The 21,194-nt window shown below is 34.2% G+C and overlaps 1 protein-coding gene across 3 annotated transcripts in view; it reads left to right on the forward strand.

Annotated features, from left to right (window-relative positions):
• LOC124425098 (hemicentin-2-like) overlaps window positions 1-19,854 on the forward strand; it is a 254,868-nt gene extending 235,014 nt beyond the window's left edge. Inside the window, exons 6-17 of one of the 3 annotated variants that reach the window (XM_046964954.1) lie at window positions 369-572; window positions 1,056-1,207; window positions 1,639-1,783; window positions 5,140-5,270; window positions 6,029-6,188; window positions 9,409-9,702; window positions 10,040-10,354; window positions 12,005-12,349; window positions 15,840-16,130; window positions 16,243-16,331; window positions 16,444-16,719; window positions 18,730-19,854. In XM_046964954.1, coding sequence (XP_046820910.1) covers window positions 369-572; window positions 1,056-1,207; window positions 1,639-1,783; window positions 5,140-5,270; window positions 6,029-6,188; window positions 9,409-9,702; window positions 10,040-10,354; window positions 12,005-12,349; window positions 15,840-16,130; window positions 16,243-16,331; window positions 16,444-16,719; window positions 18,730-18,807 — 2,480 coding nt within the window. In that variant the 3' untranslated portion in view covers window positions 18,808-19,854. The remainder of the gene's footprint in view (window positions 1-368; window positions 573-1,055; window positions 1,208-1,638; window positions 1,784-5,139; window positions 5,271-6,028; window positions 6,189-9,408; window positions 9,703-10,039; window positions 10,355-12,004; window positions 12,350-15,839; window positions 16,131-16,242; window positions 16,332-16,443; window positions 16,720-18,729) is intronic. The other 2 variants (XM_046964955.1, XM_046964956.1) reach the window with 2 other exon arrangements.
• Window positions 19,855-21,194: the final 1,340 nt, after the last annotated feature.

Here is a 21,194-nt window from a genome sequence, read left to right on the forward strand (position 1 = left end):
GCTGATCGTTTATTATTTCTTTGACGAAGAATCCTTTGCACTTCGTTTCTTTTTAACGTTGTAGTGATTTTTCTTTCGGTGATATCGAATGTCCCTTTGATTCGAGAAATGTTAACATACGCGAAAGGAATTTGATGAGTGAAACGTATCGTGAAGCGTGAAGAGAAAGAGAAAAGGAGAATCTTTGATATCGTCCACAAAAGGGATGGGGTACGGGAGGGAGAGTGTGGATTAAAAGGGCGTGTACGTTGGAAAGGACAATGGACGGTAGGAAAACCGCAAGGGCGGACGCGTTCTCATTCTCTTTGCTACCGGAGTAATAGTCGTGTTTTATACGAACGACTTTGTCGCCTATTGCGATTTTCCAGGTCGACCACCGCCACGAGTGACGTGGTGGCAGGAGAATGCCCTCTTGGACGACACTTACGAAAGTGTAGGTACTAAGAGAGTACGAAATGTTCTACGACTGGAAAAACTCAGTCGTAAACATTTGCATACGATTTTGACCTGTCAAGCATCGAACAACAACATGGTCGCACCGATATCCAGCTCGGTTACTCTCAACATGAATCGTGAGTTACTTCTTTTTGTTTGTTTATTTGTTCGTTCGTTTTTCTCTTTTTTCTTTTCTTTTCTTTTCTTTTTTTTTCTTTCCTTTTCTCTCTTTTTTTATCCCGTTGTTTTATATAACACATGCTCTGTATTTTCTTCCATCTTTTTTTACTTTCTTTTGTTCTTTTATTTTCATTTTTTTTTCTTTTCCTTCTTTTTCTCATATTCATTAAATTGATGCAACTTATGTAATAATATCTTTCCGACGACGTGTATAATACACGAGTACATGATGCTAAAAGGGCAGATAACAGTGGACGACACTTTCAAAAGGAATTAATGTAACGAATCAAGTCGGTAAATTAATTGTATCGCAAGCGGTAACGTTAATGAGCGTTACTTGCCTTGAGTATCTTGGCTCGTAGAAATATATACGCCCTTGCATAATTTAGAACGAAACGTTCTTCCGTGGTAACCTCATGCTCAGGACATACGTGTTTTAGTGAAGCCACTGTTGGTTCGTATGCAAGGAGAAAACCGTCCATTTAGTGCCGGTACCACGTACGAGATAGGATGCGAGGTTGTCGGGGCCAGGCCAACGCCGAAAATCACCTGGTCCAAGGGGAGCATAGCGCTTAGGACTACAAGACAAACGGTAAGCGATCGAATGTGATCTTTTAATTCGAAAGATTTATCCGAATTATAAGTAAATAACTTAATCCGAGAAAAATTTTCTTTTTATCTTTCGATCGATCGTATCTCGTATAATTAAATACCTATCCACAATGTAACATCTTTAAAGGGCTGACAAGTTTTCGAACACGATAATATCTCCCTTTTGATCAAAATCTTGATACGTGAGCGACGTTCACGATAGAGATACTTTTCGATCGATCGGAGAAACCTTGTCAGAGAATAAAATGAAGTTCTATTAAATATAAAAGCTCTTTTCTTCTTCTTCTTCTTTTTCTTTCTTTCTTTCTTTCTTTCTTTCTTTCTTTCTTTCTTTTTGGCCAAGATTCTATTGGAGAAACGCGAGGAAATCCCCCGACAAACGGTTTCACCATGAAATATATCTTTCTACAGGTGAGTCCCGACGGCAATACGACGACGAGCATGCTAACGTTCGTGCCGAGCATCGAAGACGCCGGAAAATTTCTCTCCTGCAAGGCCAGCGTACCGGATATCACGGATCCAGAAATGGAAGACGGATGGAAGCTCGACATATATCGTAAGCGTTTCTTGATATTACACGCGTTCTTCGTTCACTCGTTCATGAAATCGACGAGTGTCAGATTAAATCTCGGATGTTAACGTAAGGAACGTTCGAGATCGGAATGATCTTTTATTTTTTTCGACGAGCAACGAGCGGGATAAGGATCTCGGACGATGCACGTTCGTAATTGGGGGAAGAGAAGCGGTAGAGAAAAAAGAAAGGAAAAAACGAAGAAGAAGACGAAGAAGAAGAAGGATAGAGAGACAAGAAAGAAGAGAACGAGACGTTTACGGTGAAACGCTAATTAAACCTTTCGATACGGCGGCTCGCGAATACTCTAACGGATAAGTAAGAGAGATCGGCATGAGTTAATTTGAAAGACGGTATGTCGGTGTCTTTCGATAAAGATCGTTGTGAGAATCTCGTGGAACGTCGTGAATGCAGAAAAGTCATAAAGAAAAAAGAACAAAAATAAAAGAAAGTGTAGGAAAAGACGTTAGTACGAAAACGTAGATACTGCGGCATTTATAGTAGTCGTGTGTCATGTAAAAAAAAGAAAAAAGAAAACGAAAAAAGAGAAAACGTATGTACGTATATAAATTTAAGACGTAGATCGTTATCGGATATCTCGTAAAGTTTCTTCGCGAAAGGACAATTTCATGCACGATTTCGCACCCATCGGGACATCGAAATCTTCCAAGCTTATCTTACCTATCGAATTCGAGATAAATTATATATATATATCGAATGGCGGTGCATCGTTTCGTTATCGTTAATTTTTTCGTAACTTCGAATGTATTTTAAATATCTATTAAATTAGAGCATACGTCTTGCGTTATTGAATTATTCACTGGTCCGTTGCCTCACCGAATTGCACGATTTTCTACTAGTCGAACAATGGACTGGCACTATCTTCTTCTTCTTCTTCTTCTTGTTCTTCTTTTTCTTTTTCTTTTTCTTTTTTGCTTCCTTACCGTCATTCCATTACAGGATTTTCTTTCTTCTTCTTCTTTCTTTTTCCTTCTTCTTCCTTTTCTTTCTTTAGCAACATTATCTGCTAACGTTGGTAACAATAAAAAAGAAATTAAAAAAAAGGAAAAAATAATAAAAAGGAACAACAAAAAGGATCTAAGATGATGCACCTGTAAACAAGTCTCTCTGTAGAACTTCGACGGCAGTGATAAAGAAAAGAAAATGGCACAAATAAAAAAAGAAAAAAATATGATCAAGGTTAACAAGAAAACGGGAGATAAAAAGAAATTGTCAGATCTGAAAGGACGGAAATAGAGGGATATAGAAAAACCGATGAAAAAAAGAGAGAGAGAGAGAATCTTTGCTCATAGATCGGGTTATACCATTAATTTCCGCGAAACCGCACCGATTTCCGGTGTAAACTCTACCATCAACGGGGAACTTTTATATTGGATTCGCGAAATAACGGGCATTGATCTTCGTAGAACGATGCGGAACGATGCCTATTAATAATATCGTCGTTCGTTCGTTCGTTCGTTTACGTGCTCAAATCGAAGACCATTTGGACAATCAATTCTAACTACATTCTACCATTTTATCCTTATACGAAATGTATGTGTGTGTGTGTGTGTGTGTGTGTGTGTGTGTGTGAAACAGGATAAAAGAAAAAGATAAAGAACGAAGAAAAAAAAAGAAAAATTGCAAAGATTCGCAAGAAAATCATTTTTCACGCTCGAGTCAAATTATTTTACTTGTCCCGGTGAATTCAGAATCGGTATATTCTCGTTAAGCCGTGAATAGTCTCCACGCAAACAAAGGTAATCCGCTTATTTATCGTTTATTTATTCGGCAACGCCAACGAAAATGGCCAAACGTTGAAACTCCTTTTAATACCGAATCTCGGAGTATGTATTTTTCGATACGCATGCGTTCGTTTTTGTCGCGTTCTCGGCTGAGTGCATTTTGCCATCAAAGAAATAACAATGATAGCACACATGAGAACTAATTCTTTTTGTCAAAAATTCAACGAATTTAAAATTTGTTCAAAATTTTACTGTCACATTTATTTCATACAAATTAAAAATTTCAATAAATTTTTGTATTAATATTAATTTAAGTTCGCTTTTGAAACAAAACTGTTAATTTTTCGTGAATACTAAAAATATTTAAATAAGAAATATTCATGAAAAATTTTGTATGATATTTTTTTCTTACGAATATATTATTATAAGTTAAATTGATCTTCATATTTGAATACATTTAGGATCAATTTAGTAAATTGAAAAGCAAAGCCGTAAACTTGCGAATTCTGAAAGTGCATAAAAACGATATACTCTTGAAAAATTTTATATAATATTTTTTCTTACGAATATACTATTAAAAGTTAGGTTGATCTTCATATTCGCATATATTGAGGATCAATTTAGAAAATTGAGAATGATTTGCTGTAAACTTATGAGATCTTAAAGTACATAAATACGAAATCTTTCTATAAAATTTTGTGTGATATTTTTTCTCACGAATATATTATTAAAAATTAGATTGATTTTCGAATTAGAATATATTTAGGTTCAATATAGAAAATTGAAAAGTGAAGATATATCTAAAATTATAAATCCTGAAAGTATATAAATATGAAATCCTTGTGAAAAATTCTATAAGCAACACATTTTCTTATAAATATAAAAATTAGCTTGATCTTCGTATTTGCACATAATTACAATGAATACAAAAAATTTCAAAGCATGTTTATTAATTTCCAAGTACATAAATACGATTTAAAAGTACATAAATATGAAATTCTCATGAAAAATTATGTATGATAAAAAAATATTTATCGACAAATATATTATCATATAAAAATTAGCTTGATATTCATATTTGCATATAATTACTCACAATAGAGAAAATTTGAAAGCATAGTTTATTAATTTGTAAGTACATAAATATACTCTGAAGAATACGTAAATACGAAATCTTCATGAAAAATTATATATATAATATATTTTCTATATTATATACAAATATATAATCGCATACAACTTTGCTTGATCTTCGTATTTGCGTACAATTACAAACAATAGAAAAAATTTGAAGCAAATACATAAATATGATATGAAAGTACATAAATATGAAATGCTCGTAAAAAATTATATATTTAAAAGTTTTTCTCTTACAAATATATTGTCATATAAAAATTAACTTAATTTTCGTATTTGCATTAAATTACGATCAATAGAGAAAATTTGATAGCATAGCTATTAATTCGTAAGTTTATAAATACGATTTGAAGGTACATAAATACGAAATCCTCTGGTTCCAATTTCGATTTTCCGTGGGCACGTGTTATTCGTTGTTACGCCTCCTGGCACGAACTTTAATATTAATTGCACTTTCAGACGAACCCGTGGTTACCCTAGAATTGGGGAGCAATCTGAACTCAAGCGCAATCCGAGAAGGAATCGACGTTTACTTCGAATGCAACATCAAGTCGAATCCTTGGGTTTACAAGGTTTCCTGGCGGCATAACGTGAGTTTACCCTAACTCGAGTTACATATATCACCTATATACTATATCTATCTACTACATATGTACGTGCCACTAAAGACTTACGACGAAGTAATAAATTTTCATCGTACACAAAGAGTAAAGACAGGATGAAAAATTTTCCTTTAAAATACAAACGGCAATTTACTCGGCTTAATAAACGAGCTTCGGTTGTTAACATTTCATTTGCGAGTGTCAATAAACCGCTTCGGAAAATAAATGACAACGAACGGATAAAATTGTATGAGTGAAAACGTTTCAACGTTAAACTCGATAATACGGATCATTTTAGAGGCTCGAAAACGGTTATCATTATTTACAAAACGGATTAATAAAAGGATTTCTTTGAGATATTAATTAACAGTTATTTAGTCGTAATAACGATCGATAAACAAATACATACATAAACAAATTGTATCGGTCTTGTTTATTGAACAGTTAAAGAAAAAACAATGCTCGTTCGTTCGAACACGTAAAAGAAACATGATCGTTCACACGTATTACTCCTATTACCGTTGTTCTTGTTATTGTTGTCATTATTATTATTATTGTTATTATCATTATTATTATTATTATTATCTCTTGACTGGAATTCGCGGGAAAATCTTCCTCGCGGTATAATTAAACGCATGGCACGGATAGAGAGCAACGCGAACAATTTCGTGTCGCTTCGGCGACGTAATTATCGCGTCCACGTAGAAGGGTGGCAAAGTTTGTAATTCGAGACTTTGTATTCATAGGGCAATCCACTGTACCACAACACGGCAACTGGCACGATAATAAGTAATCAGAGCCTGGTGCTTCAGAGCGTGACACGTAGCAGAGCCGGCATCTATACCTGCATCGGTAGTAATCAAGAAGGCGATGGTGAGAGCAATCCTCTCAATTTAGACATCAAATGTAAGTAAATTCACGATAGTATCACTATACATGTAACACTTCGATCGGTATTGATTACTCTATCTATTAATGATAATGAGATATCAGAACTGTTTAGATACCTAATACAGTCCTTAACAAAATGGATAGGGTACTTCATCGTTTCTATTCGATTCCGAATATATGACACGAAAAATAACTTATATTTTGTACACCGTATATATTACGTATCTGCATTGTATGTTAAAAACACGTAGAAAAATTCTATATCGTGGTATTTGGTTTACAAACGGTAAGAATTTACAGAAAGAAATATAAATACGAGTTGAGATAAGTACAAAACAAAATAAAAAATAATACATATCTATCTATTTATATAATGAATAAATAATTGATAAATAACTTTATAATTTATATATATATATATATATATATATATATATATATATCTGTAAAATTTAAGATGATTTGAAGAAAATTTATAGAAAACGAAACATTTTACTTTGTTGTTGATGTATTTAATTAATATTTTTAATATCGCCGAAGGGCCGACTGTTTAAATGTCGTTAGATATTAAAAAGTTATCCCTTAGAAAAATATTTCCGAAACTTTGTTCTCGTTCGGAAGATTACTCGTTACATAGGTAGATAGTTAAGTAAGTAGATAGTTAAGTAGATAGGTATGTAAGCAGGTATAAGTGTGAGCAATAAAACGCGCAGCGTATTTTCAAAAGGAAACTATAAACAGGCTAGAAGATTGTGTCGGCGTATGAGAGTTAGATAGATAGTAAAATTAAGTAGAAACGTCTTTTCGTCTTCCGCATTTTCGCGTACACATACGAGAACAAATTCTAGGAATATACGACAAATCTATTCAAACAGGGACTGCTACCGTTGTACAACATACAACCAAATTCTGGAACGTGCGTTATAACGCCAACGAAGAAGGGCAAGCGTGCACGAGATAATCATGAGAGAAAGAGAGATACACACACACACAGAGAGAGAGAGAGAGAGAGAGAGAGGGAGAGAGAGAGAAAGAGAGAGAAAGAGAGAGAGAGAGAGAGAACTCAAGCTACGAGCTTTTCATGAAAAGCGTTCCACGTGCTTTTACCACGTAATGAAACATTTAACGAGAGACACGTATAAAGCTAAAATCCAACGTCTGCTATGGCCGCCGACGCGATATATTATCGTCCGCTTGCGATTTCGTCCTTCCTACAAATTGTACTTGCATTCCTTTCGTCCTTCCAAATCTTGTCATTTCTCTCTCTTTCTCTCTCGTTCTCTCTTTGCATATATGTATATATATGTATGTGTCTTTCTCTTGTGTACATACGTATTTTGCATATCTCACCAAACACACATAAAAATAAATACAGAGACAGATATTTATATGGAGAAATTTTCATTTGTTCAAAGAAAATTGGGAACTGGGGTATCTTGATATTTAATTTATCGTTTACATTACATATAAACTTTGTCCTTTGACATCCCGATCAAACGTGCAAACTTAGTGTAGACTCAAAGGTATAGAATTATCGGTTAGCTTTTGCTGTCTCTACTTGGTGTATAGATGTAGATACACGAGGGAGACCATCTATATGAGACGGAAACAGGCAGACTGATATTCCCATACGCGCGCAAGGCAACTCCGCTGTGCACACGCAGGTGCACGAGTTTAGGGAGGTACAGTTTATGACCGTTAAGACCATTACACATTGATTTGTGCAGTACCATACATACATATATACATATATACGTACAGACGTCGAACGATCGTAATTTACACGATGATCAGAAATTGGATAATAATACCTCTAACTTTCCATCCTTCGTATTAAACGGTTTCATGTTTGGAAGTATGTAAAATCAAGTTTGTATAAAACGTTTCAAAGAATTTTTAACACTTTACCAATAGAATAAATCTTTTTAATTTAAAATAACAAGAATACAGAATATTCGAGGCTACTTTTTTCAGATCGTTGTTTTTCTATATCAAGATGGATGAGCTAGTTAAAAGTAATACAAAACAAACAAACAAACAAATAAAATAAAACGAAATGAAACGAAAAAGGAAAAAGAAAAAGAGACGGAAAGAAAAGGATTAAAAACAAGGAGAATATTTCATGCGAGATTTCGCTTTCTTTCTTCCTTCTCTTTTTTACTTTTTTTTTTTTTTTATTATTTCTTTTTTTTTGCACAATCCCGATGACGCACGAACGAAAGTTTCCGTCGTGGAATCTTCTCCTCTTTGTTTTCGAGAGATACAGGTGGACGTTCATCTTCGGGTGAAAAGTGCAGCCTAACGATATAAAACAGTACATGAACATATATATATATATATATATATATATATATATATATATATATGTATATATATTACTATATATATATATTACTATATACACTTACATTCATATGTACACAGACAGGATGACGTATGCGGTAAAGGTAGAACGGTGCCTAACGATTTACCGAGCTCTTAACGTTTGAGTATGAAAACCAACCTACACAGATACATTCATACATACATAGATATATATATGCGCGCATATATACATAAATACATAGATGAATACACGTAACAAACGTAGTACGTTTTACCCTGTGCCTTATGAAACATCCGCAAAAGTTTTATAGAGAGAAAGAAAGAGACAGAGAGAGAGAGAGAGAGAGAGAGAGAGAGAAACAGAAAGGAAGAGAGAATGAGTAGCTATGTTAGACGGAACGTTAAAATAGCTGGTATAAAGTCGAAATTGCAAAACGTAAGAATCCCATAAACGTGAATAGAGAGAGCCGGGGGAGGTTTTAAATCATTCGTTCCGGATTACGCGTTTTCATACACGTTTACGGAGATATGCATTGTGCGTTGTTCGACGCGAAGAGGAGAATACACATAACTTTTCCTCGATTTATCGTCAACAACGAGCTCGCTTTTCCACGCATCCGTTTTCCATTTTGAAAATTCATTGGTGCGACACGTTTCATTTTACTTCTCTCTCTCTCTCTCCTTCTCTCTCTATATATATCTCTCTATCTATCTATCTATCTCTATCTCTTTCTCTATCTCTTTCTCTTATTTGTCCCATTTATCGTTTTCATTGTACTCAATGTCAACTCGTTAACTATGACTCATTAAACGTGATCTTAATCGAATTTTCAAAAAGATTTCGATTTTCAAAAAAAAATAATAGGAATGGTACAATATATCAGATAAATTTTCTATTTATTTCTTTCAGTTGCTCCGGTTTGCCACATTGGACAGACGAAGGTATTCGGTGTAGCTCGACAAGAGACCACGAAGATCCCCTGCGAGCTTGAGGCTAACCCACCGGAAGTCTCGTTCACCTGGAAATTCAATAATACGATGGAAGCTGTCGACATAGCCCAGGCACACGTCACAAGCGTTGGTACTCACTCGACAGCTTCCTATACTCCCATGACCGAACTGGACTATGGTACTTTACTTTGCTGGGGTAACAACGATCAGGGCACTCAACTCGAGCCTTGCGTCTATCATATCGTTCCAGCTGGTGAGTTCTGTACTCTCTTAACCTATTCTTTCCCACGTCCCAAATCTCACACCTTAGAATCTTTTCTTTACTTGCCTTCGCCAAACTCTTAAGATTCTTATCTTCTTTTCACGACTCTTTCAACTCTTTAAGAGGACTATACGAGAAGATCGATTTAGTTCCAATTCTCTCTCTTTTTCTTTATCTTTCTCTATCTCTCTCTCTCTCTCTCTCTAAGATCAAAGATACTCATACATCAATAGAAATGTTATAAAGTAAATATTATTTATCAGAATTAATGTAATTGTATAATAATTAAGACAAAGAGGGGGAAAAAATCGTAAATTTCTTTTTCCAGGTCGTCCCGACATGCCACACAATTGTTCGATTCTAAATCAAACTACAGATTCATTTTACATCGAATGCATCGACGGTTTCGACGGCGGACTTCCTCAAAAATTTACGATTCGAATAGATCGAGAGATATCTTCAAGCGGTACTAAATCGACAACTACAATCTACAATCAAACTAGCAAAGCTGCTTCCTTCGCTGTGACCAATCTAGAGCCTGGCACCACTTATGAAATACAAATTTATGCGAGCAACACAAAGGGTAACAGCGAGATCGTTCACTTTTCGGCCACAACCTTGAACCTGCCGGAGAGAAGAACAGGTGAGTCTAGAAATTCGAAAAATGGAAAGTTTTGATTCGTCAAAAAAGTGCCTCGTGTATCGATCATTCATATCTCTTTCCGTTTCTTTCGAGTACTCGGTATAACGCTGTATTGCACGGCCTTACGTATTAATGCTCTAATAATTATAACAACAACGATTCCTTCCAATAATTTTCTTACTTTCATCCTTATTTTCTCGATCTATCCTATCTACGCTCTACGATCCATTCCTACTCTTCGATACACACCGAGGCAATCAGATTGGTAGAAGCCTATCGAGAATCTCTTTTGTCTTTTTTTTTTTTATTTGACGTATATAAAAATCTCAAAAAATGCATGAGATTATAAAAGATATTCGTGATTCGACTGAAAGTGCATGATTTAAAAGTATTACGACACATTATCGATTTGTACTTTTATTACACCGTTCACATAGTTTTTAAAAGTTTAAATACACTACATCTCAAGAATATATCACTTTGGTAGTAACAATATTCGCGAGTATAGATTTGTCGTCGATATCGTTTCTGGATAGAGACACAATATCGACGATATGAAACTTACGGCCGATCGTTTGCATAAATCTTAAGAGTATTATTTGAAGAATACTCGATGATCCGCGGACGACGATAGTTGCGTAACTTTCGGATTCTCGTACGGGCTGGGATGCATAAGCGTAGACTATGTAATGGCAATAAATGAAAATGAAAAAAGAAAAAGAAATGTGAGAAGTGTGTGAAATATTTCTGTGTAAATGTGAACGAAACGAATGACTCGAGGGACGAAAATTCAACGATACTTTCTAAGACGATTTAACCGAGAGCAGCTCCCCCTCCCACCTTTCGAAGTACGTTCTCGATGAAGAGAGAGGCAAATTGTAAATATTAGCTCTTCAAGTCTGCATTTAAATCAGTTTACGAACCGTTCCAGGCTGTGTCCTCTTTGATAACTCGCGTAGCGAACAACGAACGTCGTTAGAAGGAAAATTTACGCATGGGAAAAGCGCGCGAGCCGGCTTGAAGAGTTAGTATGACTAATCTTATTCCGGTAATTCGTGAATCTCCATCTAGGTGAGGAGCTCGCGTGAAAGACGAGTAGTAGTGTAACAGAGTAAAACTACTAGTAGTAAGAGTAGTAGTGTAGCAGCAGTAATAGTAATAATAGTAGTAGTAGGAGAAGTAGTAATAGTAGTAGTAATAGTAGTCCGGCGATGGTAGTAGAGATGGTAGGAGAAATGTAATTTAACGGGTCGCCTTTCATAAATTTTCGTTGAAAAAATATAGGATGAAGTAAGAATGAAAATGAAAGGAGGAAAAAGGGACTAGATAAAAAAGAACAAAAAAGAAATGAAAAGAAAAGAAAGATAGGCGGGAGACGGAGATATATGTTCACGTGGATGTTTTTTTGTGTGTATGTATGTATGTATGTATGTATGTATGTATGTATGTATGTATGTATGTATGTATGTATGTATGTTTGTTTATATGTATATATATATGTATGTATATATGTATGTATATATGTATATACATATATTTATGCATTAATAATCAAAAAAACGAGTGAGTGAGTGAAAAAAAAGAGAGAGAGATATAAAAAGAAAGGAAGGAAGCTGAGCTGAGGTGTGGTTTGTTGTGCTGGTGTGGTAGCAGGTGAGAGGCTGGCTCGACCACCGTCCCCGGAGAATTGCACGATCAGAGAAGAGAGCAGAACAACGGTGAGGGTGAGCTGTGCGGAGAGCGAGTACTTCGATGCGAACACGGCGACCTATGTTCTTCAAGTCTACGACGCTGACACGAGACATCTCTTGGGTTCAGCGACTAGTTTGACGCCTAGCATGCTCGAGGTGACAAATCTACCAATGGAAAGGAGCCATGCAGGACTCGTTCTCTCTTTGAGGGTTATGACGGCACATGCTACCAGTGACGCTACCGTTCTACACAGCCCAAACTTTGTTCAGGAGGGTAAAACGCAGGAGCATCAACGTTACCCAGGTAGGGCACCCAAAGTCCTACAATCTACGGTTTCTCATCCATTTCGAGCAGCAGGATCGACTTCATCGATTTATGATACATATATTTATATACATCTATATATGTATATATTTATATATATTTATAGAGACATTATAATATATGTACCACCGCCACCACCACCAATACCACAAACACCAAAATCACTACCACTACCACCATCACTATCACCATCACCATCAACATTACTATTACTCTTCCCATCGAAATCACCTTCTTTTTTATCTTTTTTATTCTTCTTTCTTTTTTTCTTTCTTCTTATTCTTATTCTTATTCTTATTCTTATTCTTATTCTTATTCTTATTCTTATTCTTATTCTTATTCTTATTCTTATTCTTATTCTTATTCTTATTCTTATTCTTATTCTTATCATTATTATTATTATTATTATTATGATTATTATTATTACTATAATTGTTGTCGTTATTGTTGTTGTTATTATTAATATTACTATTATTATTACTATTACTATTACTATTATTATTATTATTATTATTATTATTATTATTATTATTATTATTATTATTATTATTATTATTATTATTATCATTATTATTATTATTATTATTATTATTATTATTATATAATTATTATTATTATTCTTATTATTCTTCTTCATCTCTTAAGCACGTTTGTGCACACGTCCGATCTAATCGAAATGTGGATGACTTTGTCGACATATACACGCGTTAATAATCTGACTGTATATATATATATATATATACTCACACACACACACACACACACACATACACACACACACACATACATCCATATATATATGTTCTCGGTCAAGGGCGTTTCGTTTAGAACCCTCTGCAAGCGAGTAGACAAGCAAGGGAACTACCCCTTCGAATGCACGTTTGTTCATTACCCTTGTAAATGTCTGATAAGCATGTCATGTATGTGTCCCATAGAGGATCACGAGTTTGACGCTATAGAGAGAGAGAGAGAGAGAGAGAGAGAGAGAGAGAGAGAGAGAGAGAAAGAGAGAGAGAGAGAGAGAAAGAGAGAGAGAGAGAGAGAGAGAGAGAGAGAGAGAGAGAGAGAGAGAGAGAGAAAGAGAGAGAGAGAGAGAGAGATATATATATTTACAGTGAAAGTAAGACAGCGAGAGAGATTGTTATTGATTTGCACGGTTTTGATCTTAGCAACATCCGAATTAACCCTCCCGAAGTTTCCCCTTGTTGTGATGAATCCTCTCTGTTTCAATTTCGTTGGTACCGTGATCATTTGTTGTTTCCTTTTTTTTTTTGTTTTTCGGGGTTTTATCAATTTTTCCTTCATCCAATTTATTTTTTTTAACAATCTTTTTTGTTCAACGAACTGCATATAACGATCGAGCATGATAGCAGAAAGTGCGAACGAGAAATGGAACGAATCGTTATTTGTTCCTTGTTTCACACTCTCTATTTCTATCTTTCTTTCTCTCTCTCTCTCACTCGTTTTTTTTTTTTTTTTAACGAAATTTTACATTCCAACGTGTTATGCGGGAAATACGTACTTCTCTGTGGGCAAGCAAATTCGAACGTTTTAACGCTCGGTAGCGAGATCGTTCGTTTGTGGAATCCTTTTATTGCGTTTTTTCCTTCTTTTCCTGTTTTTATGCGAATTCGATCCGAACAAGTTCGGAATTTCGCTCGCCTCGTCGCCTCTCCTCTCGTTTTGTCTAGTCTCGTCTCATCTCATCTCGCAAACGTGCTGGAATACAATATGTAAGGACATGGTGACGTCGATTCAAATAGGGAAAAAAGAAAACGTATGAAAAGAGTGAAGGAAGACTCTAAAAGAGAAAGAAAAAAGAAAAAAAAAAGGAAAAAGAAAAATAATGGGAAAAAAATGATATCGTACGACTGTAGGACTTTAACGTGCATTGGACGGCCGTTCGCTTCAACGTCGAGCATAATTATGCTCGAATGTAAAAAGTAAAGTACGATTCTCTAAAGTAAAGCACGATTTGTCTGTCGACGTTCAAGGATATACATATATACATACATACGTACATACATAGATACACACACACATACACACACACGCGCGCGCGCGGATGAACGCACTTGGACACAAAGAGTGCATACGAGAATAGAGAAATGATTGCGATAATTAGCTCGTTAACTCGTATCTCGAGACAAATTGTAAATACGTTATGAAAATGATTATAATAGAAGATAGTAAAGGATAGATATATCGCCTAACCAACCATTAAAATAATAGAAACAGTCAGAGGGAAAGAGAAAGAGAGAGAGAGAGAAAGAGAAAAAGAGAGAGAGAGAGAAATAGAGACAAATAGAGAAATATTTTATAGTTAATACGTTAGGTCGCAAATAAACTAACTTTTTTAATAACGAACCAAACGAAACGCTTTTGAAATAGACGAACGAGCGTACGCAGGTGTCTTTCAAGCTGATGTACGAACGCACACCAACATCTTTTGTTGTCAACGTCTACTCGATGTCAGCGAGAAACATAATCACGATCGGACGGCTCGAATACCAACACGAGGAAACTTTGTTCGTGAATCTCCTGAGAGAAATTTTCAAACTTTGCAAAACGCGTCGCGTAGTTGTTGCACGATAGACGACGTTTTCTCACGGCGATTAGTAACGTCCGTTCGTTCGTTTGTTCGTTTTGTATACCTATGTATGTATATTTGTACGTAGATTTTTGTGTATACGTTATATCTCAGTCCAAAGAGAATCCTTAAAGCAAAAGAAAACTTTCAAATCCACTCTTCTCCGATCGTTGTCTTTCGTTTTGAAGTAGTAGTTATATTCGCTATTACGATCTGTCTGTCATTCCACATTCGTCCTGCATAAATTTAATAATCGAAATCTCTTTTGCATGAGTTATACAGGGTGTTCAAAGTTTTAACGGTAAAACTTTGTCATTATATTCTATGAGGTTAAATAAGAAATATATGTGTTATATAAATATATATCGTTTAAAGCTTTATTAAAAAGTTACGATAAAAATAAAAATTACATATAGAATAGTAACGGATAATAGTCTAACGTGAAGGAATAGATCAGCAATATTTACATTTAATCTGTTTATGCGAATTTATGTAAATATTGTTGATCTATTCTTACATTATATCGTAATAACTTTTTATCAGACCTGCTATCCGTCACTGTTTTCTACGTAATTATTATTTTTATCGTAACCTTTTTAATAAAGCTTTAAACGACCTATCTTTATGTAACATTCCTTTCTTATTTAGATTCATAAAATATACTGATAAAGTTTGGCCGTTAAAACCTGGGACATCCTGTATATTCGTATATATATATAAATTGAAGAAAAAGATCATAACACCAACGATTCCTTTCACGAACTTTGATAATCTTTCTAATAATCGTCTCGATCGAAGATCTGAAGAAGTAATATCTATAAAAAAAAGAAAAAAGAAAAAAAGAATATAAAAAAGACAGAGACGAATATCTTGTTTCAGCTTTGACTCCAGTGATGCTGTCGTTGTCGGGTCCATTGTTAGGTGCAGTAGTAGGTGCTACAGCTGGTCTTCTATTAGTGATATTCGTGATCGTTCTCGCTGTGAGATTGCGTTATCGACCTCGCCCACAGGAGGACAAGGATTCCCATGACGATGGCGGTATGGCGAATCTCGCTGCTTCCGGTGGTACAACGGCTTCGTCGCCACGAGACAAATCATCCGTCTTACCTCTAAGTGCTGACAGCATTGAAAGTTTTGAAAAGGATCCCGACATAATATCTCATACGAATGGTAAACATCTATAAACATTTATATTTTAAGGCTAAATTTAAAGGCGAGAGAGGGAAAAGAAATTATAACGAAAATAATCTTATCGTTTTTTTTCTTTTTTCTACAATTTTAGAAAGTTCTTATGCGGAAATGTGCAAAGGTACGTCACCGCGTTACGTGATACAACCAAAACGAGCTGACGCTTCTACATTCACGAACAATGTAAATATATATATTTATATATGTATATATATCTGATATTTATTAATAAGAAACTTAGGATTATCGATCATTAAAAGAATCAATTAATAAGATTTAATTTTCATCGTGTTAGGGCTCGGAATTGACGTATGCCGAGTTATCACTACGGAACAATAGGCGAATACCTCCAAATTGCTATCAGTCGGTACAGATGTCGACCCTTCAGAGACCTCAAATATTACCAATGTCAACTGTGATACGAAGACAAGCGATGCAACAAGAACCAACTATCTACACCCAAATAGCAGGACATTCGAAATCCATTTACGTCCCACCACCACATGCCTACATGAATCGAGGTAGCGACGAATCAACGGTGGAAACTCCATTAATCGGACACGACAATAAGGTAATAAACCTTTTCTAGTTCTCTCCACTTTCTCTTTCTCTCTCTCTCTCTCTTTCTCTTTCTCTTCGTCTCTGTCTGTCTCTCTCTCTCTCTCTCTTTCTCTTTCTCTTCGTCTCTGTTTATCTCTCTCTCTTTCTCTCCGTTCTTTCGTTTGGTTCAACGATAAGATTTACGTCACGAACGGGGAAACAATCGTTTGCAAATACTCTCCAGCGATTCTTTCTTTTTGAACGATTCCGCAACGAAATGGGAAAGAACACAGGCTTGGTACATTCGAGAATACCCATTCCGTTGATTAATTCGATGTTCGTAATGGTAACATTCGTCATAATTCTATTTAAACGTCGTAACTTTCGTCGTAATTCTGTTTTATCTTGAAGCGTCTTCGTAACGTTTCTCTTCGTAAAGAGAAAGAGAAAAAGAGACACTGAGATAGAAACAGAGAAAGAGAGAGAGAGAAAGAGAGAGAAAGAAAACACAGAAACATACCCTGTTCTGTACATTTATCTTTTCCAACTTTTATCGAACTCCAATGGTACTCTCGTATACATGTATATGGCGTAAATTGTATTTTTAACCATCGAAAGATCGAGATAAAGTTTGCCAAGCGAGGAAAATTGCATCGTTATTTTAGAAGACATAGGAACACGAAAGTAATCGTTTTCATACTTACATGAATGTTTCCTTTATTGCCTTTTCATCGAATTATTTTATGACGTATACATAGATATATATGTATATATATAAATCTATTAATAAATAGATGCACGTAATAGGTATGTATGTACATGTGTGTGTGTGTGTGTGTGTGTGTATATATGTACGTATGTAATGCATATATCATATATTACTACGTATATGTAGTATTTATAATACTTTATTACGATATTAATATCATGATATTTTATATAAAGATATATGTGTGTGCGCGCGCACGTACACACACACACACACTGCTTTACTGCATATAAGTATATGTTATAGACTGAGTTATTAGTACGGAAATTATTTATAATTCCTAGCTATTATGGATAATAGCGAACAAAATCATGCACTATATATAAATTTCACATTGTTTATCATAATTCATCATATTGACGAATCAATATGGATATTGCTATCATCTGGTCGAACAAAATAATAATAATATTAACAATAATAATAATAATAATAATAATAATAATAATAATAATAATAATAATAATAATAATAATAATAATAATAATAATATCTTTGTGGCGGAATATTAGAATCAGTAGGAGGGAAGAAAGGAATGGTATGATTATTCGGCACGATTTTCGTCATGGGAGCACATTGCGTTTAGAATCGAATTGTAAATTCATACAGCAAGTAGTTTATCTTTTGCGACATTTTAATTTTTTTTCTTCTTGTTTTTTTTTTTTTTTTCTTTTGTTAGCAACTTTATGATGTTCTCTTATAAGGAAGTTTTCAAGATTGTTTCGAGGAAAAAAAAATCTCGTACTTTCCCATGTGGTGTTAAGAAAGTTAAGGAGTATGAGAAAGACATGTTCGTGAAAACTCGAAAGTTAGATAAGCGATTGATGTAAATATGAGAGCACATAGCGAAGTCAATAAGTCTGCGATAATTAATTAGTTCGTGTTATAGACAGAATGATTAATAAGGCCATTGTAATAAATTTATTATAGAAAACTATCTAAAAGAACGCAGATCTAACGATGAAATTTATTCATCGTTACACATACCGAAAAAAAATCAAATTGCCCAAATGTACCCTTGTTGGTAATGTCTGATCAATTTAATAAATTAATCAATATTTATCTGGCAACGCGATCGTTTTAGTCATTATTCATAATGGCCGGGTATTATAAATAATGACCTATTAGTCATATAATCCTTAACATATATACATATATACTATACGTATATACTATATGTATAAGTAAATTAATTAGCTAAAGAAGGAATGACTTTGCAACTGATGTTACCTAATTTATCTTTTATTATTTATTTATTTTTTCTTTTTTCAGATCACAACGATCAGCCAATCAGGAAGCTCAATATGGCGAACCGATACACCTCCTCCCATTAACGCACCAACAACATGATTTCGTGCAAGCATGCTTATAACCTGGTATCGAGCCCAAAAGTTTCTCAATGTACCCGAAAAAAGGACACACATCGAATTACGTACGCGTTGAACGTTCGGCCGCGTTCTAAAAATGATTTCAGAAAAGTTTTAGACGCGCCTTATAGAGACAAAAAGACTATATCGACGACGACGACGAACGATGAAAGTAATGGAAAAAGTTAGCACTAGAAAATTTCTATACTTAATCACAGGAATGATTTCTCTTTTGTTTTCTTTTTTTCTTCTTTATAGTTTTATAATTATCGAAATTAAGAAAAAAAAAAGAGAAATAGACGAAAAAAAATATGCGTCTGTTCAATAAAAAATAGACGATAGTATCTTCAATATGGAAGCCGGACGCCATTTTTACTATTAAAATTATCGAATCACAAATACAATTTAATTGCTTTTAATACTATCCTGAAACGAAAAATTTAATTCGATAAGAATTTAAATACCACAAAAACAATTAGGAAATTAAATATTATTATAATATTTAATGTTATTATTTGTCCAAATATATATCGAATTGATTTTTTAGAAAAGATTGATTTATTCAAAAAAGTAAATCATAGATGCGAAGTATAGAAATGAATATAACGAAAAAATATGCATATATACATATACATATATATGTCTGTATGTGTGTGTATGTGTATACAGTCAATCATTTTGAAACGAGCTTCTTTTTCCAGCCGTCCGTATGTCGACATGTCGTACGAAACGTCGAGAATCTAAAGAAAAGAAACACGAGACGATCGGTTTGATTAAAAAGTATGACTGATTTCCTATGTTGTTTCTTTCTCGTATCGATACATACTAAAGAAAAAAAAAAAAAGAAAAAATGAAAGAAAGAAAGAAAAAGACAAAAAATATAAATATATAAATCTATTGATGTTCAGAAAACATAGATTACAAGCGAATAATTAAAAATAAAGATAAGAGGAAAAAGAAAAAAGAGAAAAAAAGAAGAAAGGAAAAAAAGAAAAGCGAATTTAATTCAAAATAATCTAATCGTAAACCAGAGGCGTATCAAATATAGAGCAAATAGGTTCTTTAGTGCTCTAGAATGTGTCAATATTATGGGAGGGGGGAAGGAGAGAAGATCCAAAAAAGCTAAGAAAAATAATATTTGTTGAAGGAAATTAATATCGAGAAAGCTCGATAAGAAATAAATTGGAAAGAAGTAAAGTCGTAATATTATTTAGAAAAGAGATAAGAAACGATTGGAATAATATGAATATATTGGAGGTGGTGGGTAAAGTAGGAGGGAAATAAGGGAACTGTCGCGACCTCCGTGTTACATCTAGGCATAGTTTACGTTGCATACGCCTCTGTCGTTAACGAATAATATCTAAGAAGAACAATAATTTTTTATTTCATCGCCGTAAATATTCGAAAGAAAAATTTGCATTAATATCGTTGAAAGTATTTTATCGCGAAATATCTCTTTTGGTTTTTCAAAACGTTGCGATAAAATAATTAAAATCGAGTTTAAACAAATCAAGGCTAATCTTTCTTGTTGCTATAAATATACATATACAAATATATATATATATTATTTATTGTTAAAGGAGAAAATAAATTTATGAAAGAATTTGACTTCTCGATATTAGATATCGTTGATTCGAGTCTTGACTTTCGGACATTTCGAATGCAAAAAAGAATGCATGTTTCTTCTTATTTTTCTGCACCTCAAATAATTCGCCATTATGTGATATAAAGGATACGCTCGTTAAACGCCATCAAATAACAATTTACAGATATATCGAGTTATAATCGTGAAACAGCAAGACGATGAATGGTTATAAAACCATTAAAGTACTCATCAATTTCGTTGCAATTTGCACAATTTGTCAAGAAGACTGAAAAATGAAAGAGAGAAAGAAAGAGAGGAGAAGAGAAAGAGAGAGAGAGAGAGAGAGAGAGAGAGAGAGAGAGAGAGGGAAAAGGAGGAAGAGAAAGAAAAAAAGAAAGTGACGGAAACAGATATACAAAAACAAATCGACAAATCGTGTAAGGAGTATAAGAATGATTAAATAAATAAATAATTAAATAAAAAGATGTGAACGAGCGTAACACGCGGAATGTATATTACTTGTACGTGCCATAAATTAATTAATTATTCGAATGTGGTGTTACTCGAACAACTTTAGTGTTATATTGTACATCTAAATAGTATAAAATTTAGCGCAGTACGTGTTTAAAGCGACAGTTATGAGCATTCTCTCGTTTATTGAAAGATATATAGACGTATGAATGATCACGTCGATATCGATCGAAGAATTGATGTGTCGGTCGGAAAGAAAGAAAGGAAGAACAAAAAATAAATAAATAAATAAAGGAACAGTTTTATTCGTACTT

Source organism: Vespa crabro, chromosome 6 (assembly GCF_910589235.1).
Source record: "Vespa crabro chromosome 6, iyVesCrab1.2, whole genome shotgun sequence".
Lineage (NCBI taxonomy): Eukaryota > Metazoa > Arthropoda > Insecta > Hymenoptera > Vespidae > Vespa > Vespa crabro.